General features: G+C 39.6%; 1 protein-coding gene across 2 annotated transcripts; it reads left to right on the forward strand.

The window, feature by feature from the left end:
• Positions 1–6,737: 6,737 nt before the first annotated feature.
• On the forward strand, positions 6,738–19,187 carry SLITRK3 (SLIT and NTRK like family member 3). Of its 2 annotated transcripts, none has more exons than XM_059163584.1 (2): positions 6,738–6,905; positions 12,644–19,187. In XM_059163584.1, exon 2 carries the CDS (start codon positions 12,662–12,664, stop codon positions 15,596–15,598), a length of 2,937 nt encoding a protein of 978 aa, XP_059019567.1. In that variant the 5' UTR covers positions 6,738–6,905; positions 12,644–12,661; the 3' UTR covers positions 15,599–19,187. The 2 variants fall into 2 exon arrangements, with proteins under 2 accessions (XP_059019567.1, XP_059019568.1); XM_059163585.1 differs by lacking the exon at positions 6,738–6,905 and adding an exon at positions 7,511–7,970.
• Positions 19,188–19,711: the final 524 nt, after the last annotated feature.

Here is a 19,711-nt window from a genome sequence, read left to right on the forward strand (position 1 = left end):
ATATGAATTAAGTAAATATAATTCAATTTTTGTATCTTATGGATAACTATTTTGTTATTCTATGAGTCTTTGAAACTAAGTATGCTTCCCCTTTTAGAGACAAAACGATTTTATTTATTTATTTATTTAAAAGATTTTATTTATTTATTTGACAGACAGAGATCACAAGTAGGCAGAGAGACAGGCATAGAGAGAGAGGGGAAAGCAGGCTACCCTCTAAACAAAGAGCCTGATGCAGGGCTAAATCTAAGACCTGAGACCATGACCTGAGCCAAAAGCAGAGGCTTAACCCACTGAGCCACCCAGGCACCCTGAGACAAAACAACTTTATTTATTTATTTATTTATTTATTTAAAGATTTTATTTATTTATTTGACAGAGAGAGATCACAAGCAGGCAGAGAGGCAGGCAGAGAGGAGGAAGCAGGCTCCCTGCTGAGCAGAGAGCCCAATGCAGGACTCGATCCCAGGACTCTGAGATGGTAACTGAGCCGAAGGCAGCGGCTTAACCCACTGAGCCACCCAGGCGCCCCAGACAAAACAATTTTAGACAAAACAATTCAAAAGAGTTTATAAAGAATCCATTAATTTTTAATTTTCTATATTCCCAACTCGCACACATACAGAGATATGCATGTGTATGTATAATTTTTATATGTGTAAATACTTTTTGGCTACATTTTTATGGCATTTCCAGTGAAATATTACAAAATCAACCATAAAGTCTTCCAAAATGGGCAGGGAAGGGAAATTAGCAAACACTCCCTCACTGTTTTAACAACATGAGACATTTTGCTACTACCCTTTTAATTAATAAATCTAACGAGTACAAGAAATTAAAAACAACAAACAAACTAGTTTTAGGTCAGCCTATCCCTTTAAAATTTTAAGGTCATTAAAATACATTGAAATACAACCCCAAATAGTCAAATATTCTTTGTCTTTAATTTATATTTTTGGTTACATTTCTATAAGATAATTTATATTTTTTTGAATAGATAAATTAATAACATTGTAGGTTCTACAGTATTTTATAATTTTGCCATTGTTAAAAAATGGTGGATGAATGGTGTCTTAATTGTGCCACATAGGTTTATTAAATTATTTTATTCTTTTTATTTAAACTATTTGTTAAAAATAAAATTTGTGATAAACATTTCCCATTCACAAAATTCTGAAAAACCCTACCGTTAAAGAAAATAAAATTCAGACCATTCATTTGTTAAAGAAGAATATTTTGTTGGCTATGAATGGAAAGAAATTAGCATCCATAGAAACATATATTTGCCTTTAAATGCCTAAATGTAAAAAAAAACACACGTGTGTGCACACACACACGATTTTAATACGCAAAATACAAAGTTACAGATAAGGGAACCACTAAACATTAATTAACAACATAGAAATGTGAAAGGAGATTTAGATAGAACATAAATGCTAAAAGGAGCTAAATGCCTAAGTAACTCAGCAGAGTGATACAGGGGAGGCAGCCAAATCCAGAGAAACTTTATTTTTTTGGATTTAAGTCACTTTAAGAATTGTTAACATTCAGATATATATTCAGTGTTTCATAACACTTTTGCTCTATTCTTAAAATGCAAAGTTGTACATAATATTTCCATTATCTGTGGTTTCCAGCACACAATCATATAAAGCCTTTTATCTTGTCCCATAGTTGGTGGAAACAAATTTTTCATCAGGCTTTATACTGAAATCAGCCTCATTTAAAAAGTTATTTCATATTCATGTTCTCAAATAGTTTTGAAAAATTCAAAGACCAGAGGAAATTTGATTTGACTTATACGGCTTGCTGGCCTTTGACTTAATTAGGCTTACTGGCCTTATTAGTTGATGCCGATACTATTCCTCTATGATGCTGTAGTAAATTTTAAATTAGTAGACTAAGAGGACACATACAGAAAATCAAATATGGTTCCAAGAGGATTACCATGAAACCTAGTTAAAATATTTTAAGCATTATCATGCCCTTTAACATTTTGTCACTTTAGCAGTTACCACAAATTCTATAGTTTCAATTACCTTCTAATTAAGTGACTCTTTCTCTAGCCCTTGTTCATCTCTTGAAGATTAGTTCTACATTTCTACCCAACAGGTGAGTTTCTCTGCATGAATATAAACCTAACTCAAATAAGTAGAAAGTTCATTACCTTAGAATTTTAAACATATCCTCAAGGGAGTAACTAAGACTACTTACCGGGAAATAAAACATTTGTTTAAGTTTGCTTAAAATTTGTTCTACCAATTAGATTTGTCCCAAAACAAAATCAGCTGCCCTGAAATGCACCAAGCTCCACATCACAGGCAATATTAAGCCATTGTCTATATAACATTTTGGCAAAGGATAGTAAAACAGGGATTTGGATATATCATAATTGGTTGGACTTGATAACCTTTCATGTTCCTCTTAATTCTGAGATTCTATGATGTTATAAAATCATTCTAATTCTCTTTATCATATATTAAAAAAGAAAAATTTCCTTCACTGCTAAAACTTATGTGATTTACCTCTTTCCACTACATATAATATCTATTCATTTTCTGATGTATTATTCAACAGTTTAATTTATTTCAACAAATAAATTTATTAATTTCCCCTTATCTTGATCTTTGAAGATTTTTTCCTCAGTATTTTTTTTAAGATTTTATTTATTTATTTGATAGAGATTACAAGTCGTCAGAGAGGCAGGCAGGGAGAGAAGGGGAAGCAGGCTCCCCACTGAGCAGGGAGTCCGATGTGGGGCTCGATCCCAGAACCCTGAGACCGTGACCTGAGCCGAAGGCAGAGGCTTTAACCTACTGAGCCATCCAGGTGCCCCTTTCTCAGTAGTTTTAGTCTTAATATCTACAATCTATTAATTTCAAGTAATTTTAGAAAATCTCTTATAAAGGAAACAATAACTTCTAGGCTTAATCCAAACTACAAATTAAAATTTGGAAACTTTGTTCATACTAGATAAATTCTGAGAGTTCTAAAATAGTTCACTTAATCTTTGAGATTAAAATACATGTTTACTTCAAAGATAACCTAAGTCTTCATTAGGTGGAAGCTTACAAAGTGCTTCTAAATATTTTAGTAAAACAAAATGGAAAAGATCAATGTCTAATTGAATAGTTGTAATGCAGGTATCACTTATAAATATGTTGATTCTCTATGTTTTACAAGATGCTTTTGAAAAAACATAGTTACCAATGGATTTGGAACTTCTACAAACATGTACTTCTACAAACATGAGCTTCTACAAATAAAAACCTTTCAAACATGTTTCTTCTATGGAGTTATAGGAAGATATACACAAATAAACACTTATGTAAGTATGTAACCTTCAGTCTGAATTGTTCAATCTTTTGTATTCTTTCAATATATGCTAACACTTAATTTCTGTTTTATCATGTATTTGTTTAGCTTAATGTTTGGTACACAAAATTTTCATTTACAAAATTATATTGTGTAAGTAACTACATTTTCAATTGTTTCAAAGGTGGTATCAAAAGTTGCCTAAATGAAGATATGATTAGCTTTTTGAAATTATCAAGCATGTAGTTTGTCAGCCTGAAAATTATTTGGAATAGTGTGTGCAAAAAAAAAAAAAAAAAAAAAAAAGACCCACAAAAAAATGAGAGAGAGAGAGAGAGAGGCTTCATGAATGCCTGTGTAAAAGCAGATGAATGCAATATATAGGTGACTTAGATATGCTGCATGTAATCAAAAATTACTGCAGAGTTTAGAGTTTTCTTGGATGAATGCTCCATTATAAAACAAACTCTCTAATACTGCCTTATTTAGAATTACATCTTTCAAAGATATATTTATTTTATTTAAATCAGAGTGAGTAAAATATATGCTAGATAAGAAAAATATGTCTACTTTTTTTTCACTTTAATACTACTATCTCTCTCTATCTCTGAAAACAACAGAATAATTAAAAGGAAATTGAAAAATACTGCTGTCCTTGGAACCAAATTTATATACATATAGATAGATAGATATGATATATATCAGCAATATAAACATATTTTACATTGTGTATGTTATTTCTATGTTTTCCTTTTATCCATTATGCATCATCAATAAAAAACACAGTTCTTTAATGACAGCTCTTTCTTTTTGAAATATAAATTATTTGATTAAAATAAAACTATGGGTATGTACATAAATACTTCTGTGGAATGCACTAAAAAGTCATAACAAAGAATAGCTCAAAGGTTCGCCACGCTTACCCCACAGCATTTTTGTCTGACCTGAAATATTTATGTTGGAAGTACTCAGTTTTAACATTAGCAACCCATCCCAGCTGTTCAATCTTCTGTAGCTCCCCAGACCATCAGTCTATAACAAAATCTGCTCAGAGTAAATATATTAACACATTCAGAGTTCTCTTATCAAGAAATAACCTTGAAAATCAAATAAAATGAAAAAACCTCCAAAAGGTTAAAGAGATTCAGCTATTTTAAGAATGACGTTGCCTGATTTCTTCCAGGGTTACTCTAATATCCTCCAGCCTTGAGGCTCAGGGGCATGTGTGTGATTTCACACTTGCCCACGTAGAATATGGTGTACTCAGGAGTGATTCTCCTCGAATTGAGCAACCACCTGAAAAGGCCAGAAACATCTCTATGACTCATCAGCCTACTGATGTAGCTCAGGCTCTCCTAAATCAGACTGATTTGTTATAGGGATGGACCTTTTCCACAAACTTTCTTGAATTTATCTTTTTAAACTCAATTTGGAGAACTTGTAAGTGAAAAACCCAAGACAAACATTCTCTCCTTATCCATATCTCCACTTATGCTTCACATAGAAGCATTTATTATCTGAGAAAATACTGAGGAAGGTTTGAAATGTGTGCTAGATCTGGAAAACAATATTTAAAGTATAGGGGGGTGCCTGGGTGGCTCAGTAGGTTAAGCAACTGATTTTTTATTTTGGCAGGGGTCATGATCTCAGGGTTGTGAGATGGAGCCCTGCTTCTGACTCTGCACAGACTTTGCTTGAGATTCTCTCTCTCCCTCTGCTCCCCCACCACCTCACCAACCTCACACTCCATCTCTCTCTAAAAATAGATAAATAAGATGTTTAAAAAAAAAATAAGGGATGCCTAGGTGGCTCAGTCAGCTAAGTATCTCCTACCACTTCAGGTCATGATTCCAGGATCCTGGGATGGAGTTTGCATTGGACTCCTTGCTCAGCAGGGAGCCAGCTGTTCCCTTTGCTTTCTCTCTCTGACAAATAAATAAATAAAATTAAAAAAGAAAAGAAAAGAAAAATAAATAAAAGCCTATGTTTTGAAATCATATTGGTTTTACCACTTTCTAGATTCCTGTAGATATTCTATTAATCTAAATAATCTTAAAGAAGACTATTGTGAAGAACAAATTGAAATATTATTTTAAAAAGCAATCTAAATTCACTTTATGCACAACCAACACATATGGAATTTGGCTAATCTATATACAAAATCCAAAGGAATCCCACAGTTCCCTGTTTTTCACAATGACCAGTTCCATCTTCTCTCTTTTAATGAAGGTAATACAGACACTAGTCTTGTGGTGTAATATGTATATAACGTAGAGTAACAATGGTGTAACAAAGTATACCGAAAAATCCATTAAATATAGGCTAAAATCATAGCTCCAGGCCTGTTTCTCAAAACATTTCATATATAAAAAAAGTATTCTTTGTAAGGGTTGAGTTAGCTCCTTTGAGAGCTTTTGCAAATAGGGTTGAGGTCAGTTTAGGTCTACATTATACTAGCTACACAACTTTGCTTGCCTTGGACAATTTATTCCATTCACTTCAGTTAGGAATGGCAAGAGATACAAAGATGATTCCTGGGACTACTTCTTATTCAGTTTGGAAGTTAGTGGAAGATTGCCCTCTCCACAACGCAGTCGCTAATGAAAGGGATCTATTAAAAAGAACTGCGTTGGTTTACACTGCAGATTGAATGGAGCAGTAAATGACTGCATTAGTATGACTGCAATGGGGGTAATGGTCGCCTCCAGTAGGTCTATAATGTTGTAATAATTCTTTCACATAGGTGCAATAATTGCTCAAGTGTTCTCATTTAATTTGTCACGAAATGGTATCCAACATCTCTTCAGCAAATGCCCCTCACACCTCTCCTCACTCTAGTTTTATTTTCCTCCCTCTTGGCAGTGTAAACAGATGAGGAAATCTGTGTACTTCCAAAATGTCACCTATGTATCATGAAGCGGGGTGTGTGTGTGTGTGGGGGGCACTGTAAATCACTTGAAAACCGCTTCTAGGAGGCGTTTAGGGATACCGCCCATCAATACAGCTCAGATGCTCTTAATTTGATGACCCCGCCCAAACCCCTCGGGCCTGGCCTGTAATTTTCCAAACGGCCACCTCTCATTTGCAAATAAAAGTTAAAGTCAATCCACAGATACAGAACGCTGACTTCCTGCCACTCAATTTTACAGGGCTTCTCTTTGTAGAGCTGCCAGATTGTGACCGATGTTGGGGGGAGGCGGGGATGAGATGAGCGACAGAATGAGATGAGAGAGACTGAGAGGAGAGAGAGAGAATGCGAGAGAAAGAGAGAAAGAAAGAGGGAGGGAGAGAGATCACTTGCTTCCTTGCTTCCTAAGCAGGGATTTGCCTGCGATGCGCGGCGAGAGGACTGCGGCGGCTGATTTACACAGTTGGCGCGGAGGAGGGGCTGGGGGTGCGGGGGGGGGGGAGGGGGCACAAGCTGGCGGAGGCTCCGGCGATGGGCTGATCTGGGGGCTCCCGAGCGCCGCTGCCTGCGTGCGCGATTTGGGGGCAGCAGCTGATGGATTTGCATTAGGGTTCCAGCCCGGCGTTTCGTATACTGCCTCCTAAAACCCGATCTGGACCTCCCAGTTTGGGTGCAGACGTTGGTAAGTAACGTGTAATCCGATTTCAGTTATTTCCTAGGCCATTAAAGTGGCACTTTTAAAGCAGGTCAGTCTTAAAAGATGCCGCCGCCGCGAGCGTCTCCTTGGCCTGAAACGTTCCGCGGTCCCCCTCCCCGCCCCCCCCCCCCCATCCTCTCGCGCTGGAGAAGTGAGGGTGCTTGAATGGTGAGCTGTCTGGGGGCTCACTCTCTGCCAACAAGATCTCTTCACCTTCGTGCTTTGCCTGAGATCTCCCAAATCCAAGTCGAATTTGGTGTGTACAGCCATACTGTTGTATTTGTATCCTCTTTTTTTCTCTCTACCCCCGCCTTCCCCGCTCCCCCCCCCCCTCGCTTCACCGTCTGGCCAATGCTGGGATCTGGGATCTAGTCGCCCCCTTCCTGCCTCCTTCCCTCTCCTCCCTTACCCCCTTCTCTCATCTACACACCACCCACCCCCACTCCCACCTGCCTAAAGGGTCAAGAGCAAAGAAACCCGGAGATGGTAAGGGCTAGTCCCATCTCCTCTGATCGAAGGAGGCCTTGGGCAGGGATTGCACTGAGTGACAACCTTTCAGGAAGCAAGGAAGAGAGAGAGAGAGAGGGAGAAAAACCCAAAAAACAAAACAAACAAACAAAAAAAACAACAAAAAACGAAAACCCAGAGACGGAGCCAGGACTCTCAGGACAGCGAAGCTCGACAGTGAATCCAGAGCACCGAGATTTTAAGTCCAAGAACCCAGTCCTAGGACACCTCTGCCTGCCTACCATCGAAGGTATATAGAACTGTGGTCCGGAGCTCTCTGTCACTGGCGGCGTCAAGCTAGGTGAGCGCCTGGCTTTCCCATTGGTATGCAGCGACCATTTCCCTTCAAGTCTCAAAGGTGGAAACACTTAAAAGGATTACAAGCGTGATTTGGTGGCCTTACTGAAAGTTGGTGGCATGAAGAAAAGAAACTGCAAGGCTACGGCATGTTGGATACAATTCAGCCTCCCAGAGAGTTTGCACCTCCCGCTGGGCAGCCCCTCGGAGCAGATCTCGGAGATCTAGAGCGCTCTGCACCGATAGGTACTCGCCGCCATCCTTTCCTACTTTGCCTAATTGAAACCAGGATTTCTCGCTGGTAGGATGTGCACTGTAGAGCGTACAGAGTTTGGCGCTTCTGTACGTTCACAGGTGCTAGGCGTTTGTTGCATTATTGAACGGTTCATTTAGTTGTTAAGGACAATGGTAGAAGGAATGGTACTGGAGACTAACATACCCTTGGACCCCTTTTCTAGGGGAGGAAAATGTAAGTAACTCCAACAAACAGGCCAAGTGTCGGAGCGAAGGGCCCCTCCCCCAGTGGGTCGCTCACTCGTTCTGTAAAAGAAGGAAAACGGCTTGAGGTTTTAATCATTTTCCATTTCTAAACATACCCATTGTGCGTTTCGCCTGGAGACAGCAGATTGGGATCTGTGCAAGGCTCAAACCTCTTCAGAAAATGAATGATGCAGCATTTTAATTATTTGTTCTGGGGGGGGGGGGGTGATCGCTTTGCTTCCATATTGGAATATTTAATCCTAGATATGGAGAGATTAGTGGGCTCGGAGATCGGGCAAAGGGGTGGGGGAGAGAGGAAGGGGGCACTGTGGGGGAGAAAGGGCTTCTTGTCCTCCCCGTGGACAAATGATGCCGGGCGCTCCCAGCAGGAAGCGGGCGAAACCGGGGCTTCAGGGCCCTCCATCCCCTAACTTTTGGAGCTCTTCCTATCACTTAGACACGCTATACTGAGATAAATGAAAAGAAAAGGGGTGAGATAGCCTTTAGGACATGGATCAGATCAAGAACTTGAGGGGATGTAGTTAAGAAGAGAACAGAGGACGATTGCAGTGATGGTCATTTACCGTCACGGGAAGCTCAGAGAAGCATCCCGGTTACCCATCAATTCCATCGCATCATGGGTTCCGATATGATCCGTGAAACAGTCGCCGCCTTTGCACGTTGAGTACCAAAGGTGGTGTGTGTGGCGGGGGAGGGGGTAGCTTGGCAGTTGGTGAAGGAGACGGGATTGTTCAGGTTCTGAGTTCAGGCTATCGGTGATGGTCGGCTCAGTTGCGACCTGAGAAATAGGGTGGGTCTGGAACATTAAGGGTGTAGAGTGTTAGAGAAGCTTGCCTTCCTGCTTACTAAGACTGTGATTGCTGTTTCTAATCTTAGCTACTCGGGAGTGGAGGACACTTGTGCGGTCATTTAAAATGCAAAATGTGATGCAAATCTTCTATGACTGACTCTTCCAGAACGTTAATGTTCCATTAAGTGACATATATATTGTATATATAATGTACCATTCTGGTACAAAACTGATAAGTGGGTTTTCCCCTCCTTTAAAATTTGATTTTGTAAAAAGTGTTTTAAGGGAAAGCCATCTCTATCCGCTAACTTTGAGTCCTTGGGCAGTTGAGGTTCGGTCCAGTTCTTAGCGACCAGAAAGTCCCTCCCTTCCCCAGGAGTTGGTTACAGGATTAGTGTGGAGTGGCGTGCGGGGAGGGGGTGGCGAAGGGCAATCTATGCCATACAGTCCCCGCTAACTAGACTCCTTTGCTACACACTTGCCTCTCTCCAGTTTCCCCGCTAAGCTGCCTATCCTCCTAGTAGGTAGCACGGTAGCACCGCCAGTTCTATAGTCAAGCCTTCTTAGAGGGTTCCTGTGAACTGTGATCTGGTGGCCCCTCTTCACTGCAACGTCTTCGCTCAATCACCCCCACCCTCACCACCCCCTATCTTCCCCCAAATATCACGGAGAAATATTTGGACCAAAAAAACGGGGTTGGGGAGGGTCCAGGAAAAAAATCCAAACCCTGAAATGCTGCCCCCTATCCCCATGAGGTCTTTCCGGTAGAAGAAAGTGAAATGTGCCATTGTTACCAAGTGGTCTGCGTTGGCCTGTCTCTGTTTTTAAAAAGGTGGAAGCAAACACATGGCTGTTGAATCCAAGGGAAATCGAAGGCTTTGAGCTGCAGCACAACAAAAGGATTCCTGGTGCAAAGAGATCGAAGCAAAATGCAGGAGAAACTCGGTCCAAGTCACTCAGGCTGCCTGAGCTCTTACTCGGGACTCCTAAGCAGAATCAGCTAGATCCAGCTCTTCTCCTTCGGGGATCTGAATTACCCTTTATCCCTGTCTTTGGAGAGGAGTGTCTATGCTATGGAAAGGATAATTCTGAAGGATAATCTTACTTTACAACCAGTCTGCACTAGGGACAGGAGCTTTGGAAACTAGAGAAGCAAAACAGGAGATGATTTCCTTGAGAGTTAAAAATAATTATAATAAAAAGAAAAGAAAAAATGTCCACAGTCCTCCCTCCTCTACCTTCCCCACCAAAGGAATGCTTTCCTTAGGTTGGCCTCTGCTTCATTGTTTCTCATTTTGACAATTTGTTATCTGGACCCCTTCACTTCTTTTCTCATCCCTTAAACACACACACACACACACACACACACACACACACACACACACACACAAACTGTACAGTCAGGGCTTCCTAGTGCTCGCTCCCGACCCCAAGCTAAGCGCGTTCCCTTCTTGGAGCTCATTTTCGTGACGTGGAAAGCCGGATCCAGGGTTACAGCACACATTAAAAAAAAAAAAAAAAAAAAAAAAAGCCAGCTCAAGAGAAGTCCGAGATTCTGCACTGGGATTGAGCCTGGCTTCCTCTTTGCCTCCCTCCCGCCCTTCCTCCCAGTGCCCAATGATGTGCTTCTGGTACCCTGAGAGAGCAGCCACAGCAGCGGCAGCGGCAGCGGCAGCGGCGGCGAAGCTGGAAGCCTGCTGCAGCCCCTTCTCCTCCCTCCTCTATTGAGTGTGCCAAGCGGCAGTTCTGCATCCTAAAGAAGCCCATTGAAAGGCCCATTGCATTCCCAGCACGTCTCAAGCTTGCTGCTTTTATTTTTTCTCTTCGTCTCCCCCACCCACCCCCTCTATCCCCCTTTGCTTCAGCTTCAGCAAAAGGAAGGGAGGGAGAGGGAGAGAATCCTTAAACTCAAGCTTTTTTTTTTTTTTTTTTCTTCCAATGTTCAATACTTAAAAAAAAAAAAAAAAATCTCCTGCAAAATAGGTAAGTCAAAGACATCTGGTGCCTTTCTTACCTAAATCTCAGGGACCTCAGAAACAAGAAAAACATTTAAAAAATGATGAAGAAAGAACTTAAGTAGATTTTAATATTTTATAAGGGAGGCAGGGAAGACTAACTGATACTGCAATGTAGCTTCATCTGCCTTCTCTCTCTCTCTCTCTCTCTTTTTTTCATTTAATTGTTTCTAAAAATTGAGTATTGCATGCCCGAGGCGGATTTCTCTTTGCATTCTCATGGGTCTTCTTATCCTTACAGCTGTGTACATTATATGCAAGTTGAATGTGAAGATTTATTCTTTTCACTTTCCTTATAAATTATATCATATTGTTTTCAGAGGCTTGGCAAAATATTTCCTTAATGTATGTATCTTACGTGAGGAGAGAAAGCATACGCTAAAAATTCTGGTTTATTTTTATTGATTAAAAATAATTATTCAATTTTGATTGATATTTCAGTGACTTAGAAAGGGCAATCTAATAAAACTGCATTAATATAATTTACTTATGTATTCATTTTCATATACTGATGATATAAAGCAAGGAAAGAGAGCCATAGAAGAAGGTTCTGTATTATTACAATAGTGCACAGTATTTGTTTCTTCTGATTAGAAAAGAATGATGTCTTTCTTTGAAATGTAAGTCATGTGATAGATTATTTATCAGCAGGTAAGAATCAAGGTTTCCACCCTTTTCTTGCCTTTAACTACCCAACTCTCTTCTAACCAGCCACCTGCCATTCCAGCTTTTTACAGGGTTCCTCAGTTGATCTTGAAGGCACAGACACACATTCCAAACTAAGCTCTGCAAGTGTTTTGATACAGACACTCCCAGGTTCAGCATCCTTAAGCTATCATTATCTTTAACTCTAACAACTGCATGGGCTCCTTCTTTAGAAAGGCTAATCTTTCCAAAGGGTTTAAATAGCCAAATGATACACCTATGTAAAAATTATTTAATTAAAGGAGATGTTAAAAATCTGTGCTTGGGAAAAAGAGGGTGGAGGTATAGTGTGATACTGAGCATACACTATAATTAAGTATACTGTGATCATCTCTTAAGCAAAATCTTAAGTTTTCCTGAGATACCAAGCATATCATATATCATCTGATATAGAGCAATGGGTTCAGACTTCATTACACTCTAAACTAATAACTTTTTGGTATGCTATGTCTTTTTATGAGTAGAAACCTATAGTTAAAGAAAATTCCCACCAGAATTCCAATCAGATCTGTAATGGGCTCCTCTGATATCAATGTAAGTTTTAGCAGACAAACAGGTGAAATGGCCAAATTACTGCCATTTTACTGAATATGCCTATATCTAAAATACATCACTGTATACCAGTCCTTTGATTGCCGTAATATGCAATGAAGGCTGCTTGTGTCCGTATGATATGCCCTTTACCAAGTATGTCTTGGTTCAGAAAAATGTCATTGCATGGCACAATATTTCAGAGTCACCCAAGTTTAAATACAAGACATATTAAGCATATTGACAGATCATTTTGAGTGTCAATTCAACAACTGCTAAACTTTGTTTCACTCATAAAAAAGCTCCAAATGTAGGAGTAAATTAGAATAGTGCATATGAGTAAAGGCTAAAAATCTGCATCTTTATTTCTGTTGCAGTTTTGTAAGCAACTACGAATGATGAAACCTTCCATAGCTGAGATGCTTCACAGAGGGAGGATGTTGTGGATAATTCTTCTAAGCACAATTGCTCTAGGATGGACTACCCCGATTCCCCTGATAGAGGACTCAGAGGAAATAGATGAGCCCTGTTTTGATCCATGCTACTGTGAAGTTAAAGAAAGCCTCTTTCATATACATTGTGACAGTAAAGGATTTACAAATATTAGTCAGATTACTGAGTTCTGGTCAAGACCTTTTAAACTGTATCTGCAAAGGAATTCAATGAGGAAATTGTACACCAACAGTTTTCTTCATTTGAACAACGCTGTGTCCATTAACCTTGGGAACAATGCATTGCAGGACATTCAATCAGGAGCTTTCAATGGTCTTAAGATTTTAAAGAGGTTATATCTACATGAAAACAAACTAGACATCTTCAGAAATGACACCTTCCTTGGCTTGGAAAGTCTGGAATATCTGCAGGCAGATTACAATGTCATTAAACGTATTGAGAGTGGGGCATTTCGGAACCTAAGTAAATTGAGGGTTCTGATTTTAAATGATAATCTCATTCCCATGCTTCCAACCAATTTATTTAAGGCTGTCTCCTTAACCCATTTGGACCTACGTGGAAACAGGTTAAAGGTTCTTTTTTACCGAGGAATGTTAGACCACATTGGCAGAAGCCTGATGGAGCTCCAGCTGGAAGAAAATCCCTGGAACTGTACATGTGAGATAGTGCAATTGAAGAGTTGGCTGGAACGCATTCCTTACACCGCCCTGGTGGGAGACATCACCTGTGAGACCCCTTTCCACTTCCATGGAAAGGACCTGCGAGAAATCAGGAAGATGGAACTCTGTCCCCTGTTGTCCGACTCTGAGGTGGAGGCTAGTTTGGGGATTCCCCACTTGTCATCAAGCAAGGAGAACGCATGGCCAACTAAGCCTTCCTCAATGTTGTCTTCTGTCCATTTTACTGCTTCTTCTGTTGAATATAAGTCCTCAAATAAACAGCCGAAGCCCACAAAACAGCCCCGAACACCAAGGCCACCTTCCACATCCCAAGCTTTGTACCCCGGTCCAAATCAACCTCCTATTGCTCCTTACCAGACCAGACCACCAATTCCCATTATATGTCCTACTGGGTGTACATGTAATTTACACATCAACGACCTTGGCTTGACTGTCAACTGCAAAGAGCGAGGATTTAATAACATTTCTGAACTTCTTCCAAGGCCACTGAATGCCAAGAAACTTTACCTGAGTAGCAATCTGATTCAGAAAATATACCGTTCTGATTTTTGGAATTTCTCCTCCCTGGATCTCTTGCATTTGGGGAACAATCGTATTTCTTATGTCCAGGATGGAGCCTTCATCAACCTGCCCAACCTAAAGAGTCTCTTTCTCAATGGCAACGATATCGAGAAGCTGACACCAGGCATGTTCCGAGGCCTACAGAGTTTGCATTACTTGTACTTTGAGTTCAATGTCATCCGAGAAATTCAGCCTGCAGCCTTCAGCCTCATGCCCAACTTGAAGCTGCTATTCCTCAACAATAACTTGCTGAGGACCCTGCCAACAGATGCGTTTGCAGGCACATCCCTGGCCCGGCTTAACCTGAGGAAGAACTACTTCCTCTACCTTCCTGTGGCTGGTGTCCTAGAACACTTGAATGCCATTGTCCAGATAGACCTCAATGAGAATCCTTGGGACTGTACCTGTGATCTGGTCCCCTTCAAACAGTGGATTGAAACCATCAGTTCAGTCAGTGTAGTGGGTGATGTGCTTTGCAGGAGCCCTGAGAACCTCACCCATCGTGATGTACGCACGATTGAGCTGGAAGTTCTCTGCCCAGAGATGCTGCACATCCCACCAGCTGGAGCATCCCCAGCCCAGTCTGGAGATTCTCACCTTACTGGGGGGCCAACGAATGCATCACCTTATGAGTTCTCGCCCCCTGGGGGCCCTGTGCCACTTTCTGTGTTGATTCTCAGCCTGCTGGTTCTTTTTTTTTCTGCAGTCTTTGTTGCTGCAGGCCTCTTTGCCTATGTGCTCCGACGGCGCCGGAAGAAGCTGCCCTTTAGAAGCAAGAGGCAAGAAGGTGTGGACCTTACTGGCATCCAGATGCAATGCCACCGGCTTTTTGAGGATGGTGGAGGTGGTGGAGGTGGAAGTGGAGGTGGTGGCAGACCCACTCTTTCCTCCCCAGAGAAGGCTCCTCCTGTGGGCCACGTTTATGAGTACATCCCCCACCCAGTTACCCAGATGTGCAACAACCCCATCTATAAGCCTCGAGAGGAGGAGGAGGCGGCTGTTTCATCAGTCCAGGAGGCAGCGAACGCAGAACGAGGGGGTTCTGGGACACAACCACCAGGAATAGGTGAGGTTCTCCTAGGAAGTGAGCAGTTTGCTGAGACACCCAAGGAGAACCACAGCAACTACCGGACCTTGCTGGAAAAAGAAAAGGAGTGGGCCCTGGCAGTGTCCAGCTCCCAGCTCAACACCATAGTGACGGTGAATCACCATCACCCTCACCATCCAGCAGTTGGTGGAGTTTCAGGGGTAGTTGCAGGAACCGGGGGAGACTTGGCTGGGTTCCGCCACCATGAGAAGAATGGCGGGGTGGTGCTGTTTCCTCCTGGGGGAGGCTGTGGTGGTGGCAGTATGCTACTAGACCGAGAGAGGCCACAACCAGCCCCCTGCACAGTGGGATTCGTGGATTGTCTCTATGGCACTGTGCCCAAATTAAAGGAACTGCACGTCCACCCTCCTGGCATGCAGTACCCAGACTTACAGCAGGACGCCAGGCTCAAAGAAACCCTTCTCTTCTCGGCTGGAAAGGGCTTCACAGACCACCAAACCCAAAAAAGTGATTACCTCGAGTTAAGGGCCAAACTTCAAACCAAGCCGGATTACCTCGAAGTCCTGGAGAAGACAACATATAGGTTCTAACAGTAAAAGAAAAATAAATTAGTGTTTTTTTTTTTTTTCCAAAAGAAAAGGAAAATAAAAGAAATATATTCCTTGCTCCCTTTACACTTGTCCCAATAACTCCATTCTCACAAACTTCCCTGCCCTGAACAGCACTGAAACCGCATGATAACTAGAAAATACAGATGTATGCTCTCCCCTCTCAGATGTGATTTGGAGGAAGGGCCATACTCAGATCATTAATCAATGAAGTGCCTTCGCAGACTTTTGCCAGCAAATGTTATCATTATTTTTTTATACTGAAACTTGAGACTTTGACTGTGCCATGTATAAGGTATATTGGGGATCGTTGTATTGATCCTAATTAAGTAAAACTCAATGTGTCTTTTTATTTTCAGTATATATATTTTTTAATTTGTAGTTTTGTTTGACAGGGAGGGGGGAAAACAAATTGATATTTGTGGCTTTCTTTCCTCTTCCCATCATGGCACAGATTCTGTACATGTATTAACAATGCAGTTTGCTGCATGCCTGGAAACTGCAAGATGGGGAGGGAGGGGGCGGGTCTTGCTCGAATGTTCTCACCCACTCTTTTTTCTGTCACACACATACCTACATGCTAATCACAAATCCCTGCACACAGTTAGGTCCCTAAACCTGCAGCCTTTTCCTTCTGGTGTAGGAACACACACACACAAATGTACACGTGTGCGTGTGCATGCGCACACAAACACAGGTTCCCTATTCCTTTTCAACCCAATCTAATTATTTTGGGTTTGATCCATTCCTCTACTCTTCATAGCTTCATCTTCCCTTCACCCCTAGTGTACAGCTCTCTCCTACCACCGTGGGAAAAGTCATATTCTAGGTTGGATCCTACTGAAGTGGAAGCCTGGTGGTTTAACAGCTGGAGGCACACCTAGGGATGAGCATCCTCTTTGTGACACTTCATCCTGATGCCAAGATTTTTTGGAGAACATCTGCACTTTCTTATATATATATATATATATATATATATAAAATATTAAAAAATAAAAAAGCAACTGGGTATATATCACTAACAGCTTTGTAGGAAGCACTTTTAATGTTTTCTCTCTCACACACAAAGATTCAAAAGAAATGTGCATATATTTATTCTGTAATTTCAGTGATTATAAATTGTAAAGGTAATGTTTAATCATTGTATAGTGATTATGCGTCTGGTATAGCTTTCCTAATAAAAAGTTTTTGAAAAACATAATACATTATATAGAGGATACCAAGCTTGAACCTTAAACTCCAGCTATGCCATGCCTTTCGTGCTCCCATTTAAAAAAAAAAAAAAAAAATCTTTCTTTTACTTGTTATACAGAGAGCTAGTTTATTAACAAGTTTGATGCACTGTGATGTTGATAAATCTTATAACCCACCACCCCATCACATACCAGGATACAACTGGGACTTAAAAAAAATCTGATTTATGTAGTTGAGTTTTTTTCTCTTGGATTATGACTTTCAAATTAAAAAACCCAGCGATGCACCAGTTTTCCTAGGCAGGTTGTGATTGGGAGAAAATAAAGAAGTAGGTTTCTAAGAAGTAGAAGATTATATAGAGGAGATAATAAAGGAATCAAGGACCCATGCACCTTAAGACAGTAAATGACATAAAGAAAAAGGAAAGTGAAATTGCTATTCTTTTTTAAAAACGTAGTAAAATTACACACGCGCACACACACACCAATCAAACTCCAAGGCCTTGGAGCCGATTTGACTGTCCGAGTCCTGCTATCTGTACAAGTTGTCATTGTTATATTTAAGTACTGTTGTTTTTTTTTTCCAACCATCTAACTATAACTGGCCCCAGTCAGCTTGACCTAAGACAGAAGATGCTGAATGAGTTTTTCTTTCTGTATGATATTAAAATAATGTTTAAAGTTAATCTGACAATAGTCCAAGTTATAATCCATTTACATGTGAGCGAAACCAAAGAAAATTGGATTTTTAAGGTGCCAGTATCTTGTTTGTGGAGGAAACTAAACTGATACAAAGAAACCGGAGCTTTAAGGCAGGCACTTATCTCATTTCGCCAGTAGAGGGTAGCAGAGCTCCAGAGATTGACAGACCCTGTAGCTGCAGAATTGTGCAGTGAGGCCAGTGTTCTATTAGTTTTCTCAAGCTGCCCGTAGTAGAAATTATATGTTGAATGTAATTCACCACAAGTCACCAATGCCTTACATCACTTTTTTTTTTCATAAAAAAACTTGCAGCTTCTAAAGCTGTTACTGATATAAAAATAAAGGCATTGTACTTAAAAAAAACCATGAATGTCTAGAACATATTTATATATCTCTTAATTATAAATGGGTATCACCGTGAGTATGCATAAAATAAAAAACACACATGTATCAATAAAAAATGTAACTATTCAGGGCCGTCTTACATTTGGCACATTGTACCTAAATTTTCTGTCTTTTGTTGTTTGAAGTACATTGGAATTACTTCAGATGAAGAAAAACCTAATTCACTATTTCTCTACATACAATATTGAAATGTAGCTTTTCTTACACAAGAGGATCAGATTTACAATTAAATAGGTGTCATTCTCCTTTTCCGGTTTATTCTCTTTTTACTTTCCCATAAGTTAGCTTTTCCCTAGTTATCTCACTTTGCTTATTCCTTCTAATCATCCATCCCTTCTTCACAAGTGAAGTCTTTTTTTTTTTTTTTTTTTTTTTTAAGCACAGGAAGTCAGTGTTTTAAACACCTTTAAGTGTTTTAAAATCTGATCTACAGAGTCCCTCTAAACTAGGGATTTATTGTGTCCCCATTCCTCCTCAATAAAATACTCTGGTGAATGGTAGAAAGCATGTTCATAATAAAAATCCAAAATGCAAAGCTAGATACTTCTGACAGTTATCATCATCTCCTTAATAACCACGCACACATTCATAACATGGCATATTATACAAATCAAGTTAAAGTACAATCCCTAATGATCCTGGTGCTTTTGACATTTGAAAAATGTGTGTCCATAAATCGTATCAAATTATAATATAACCTGATAATTATGTTTATATTTTATTTATTAAAAACAGAAAGTAAGACTGTCTTGTCTTAAATATAGGTAGTAATTTTACTCTTGAATAAGGAATAAATTTTATTTAGTGAAAATAAATTTATACGAGAATGGAATTTTGTATGCAAGGAGATAAATTTTTGCTTCCATGGAGTTTTCTACCCCTTTGGCTAGGCTCCTTATTTTAGCTGTGCATTGGAATTACTCAAGTTAGCTTTAATTTATAATACCAGATAGGTTTTCAGAAAGTACCAAGGGTATTACTATAATTTCTATGATTAGGATTTGTTCCATGTTTTTGTTGTGATAAAAATTATTTTTGAGAAAAAGATCGCTAATTCACCTCATAGTGATGGCCAAGTTGACTGAAGCAGACCCAGATCTGACAGAAATTTGTTATTATTCATTGCTACTTACTACAAATTATAGTAATAATATTTGAAAATAATAAAATGCAATGTCTCTTTAACTATAAAGATGGTGAGTGGAAAATAGTTATAAGTGAAATATTAGTTTGACACAGTAACAGTTTTAACATATTATTGATCATATACAGTATTATTTATGTGGATGCATTTATGTTTTTATTTAAAAAGCTACATTATTCTTCCAATTACAAAATACTAAATACATATACATATATATATGTATATGTATGCATATATATATGTATGTATATATATATGTATATGTATGGATGAAAATGTTCAGAGAGAGATTATAAGGAAAGTTTAATGACTGAGCTTAAAATTATTTTTTCCCCTCAACTAGGAATGTTAGTTTTAAAGCCTTGATATCTGAGAGAAATCTGTGTCTAGCACTATGAAATTTGGTAGTGCAATTGTAGAACATAAAAAACGTAAGGAATTTCTTTAACTATTGCAACTTATTATTTTGATTCATTTAGTGTAAATCCATTGTTCATACTGTCCTATCCTTGTGCAATTATATTGTCTGAGCCAATTAATGTTGTAAAATGGCTATGACAAAAGAAACATTAATGAAATGCTTTACAAAATATGAGACATAGGACTGTAACAAGTCAAGATAATATGAAAAGAAATGATAATAAAAAACAC

This window comes from Mustela lutreola, chromosome 2 (genome assembly GCF_030435805.1).
Source record: "Mustela lutreola isolate mMusLut2 chromosome 2, mMusLut2.pri, whole genome shotgun sequence".
Lineage (NCBI taxonomy): Eukaryota > Metazoa > Chordata > Mammalia > Carnivora > Mustelidae > Mustela > Mustela lutreola.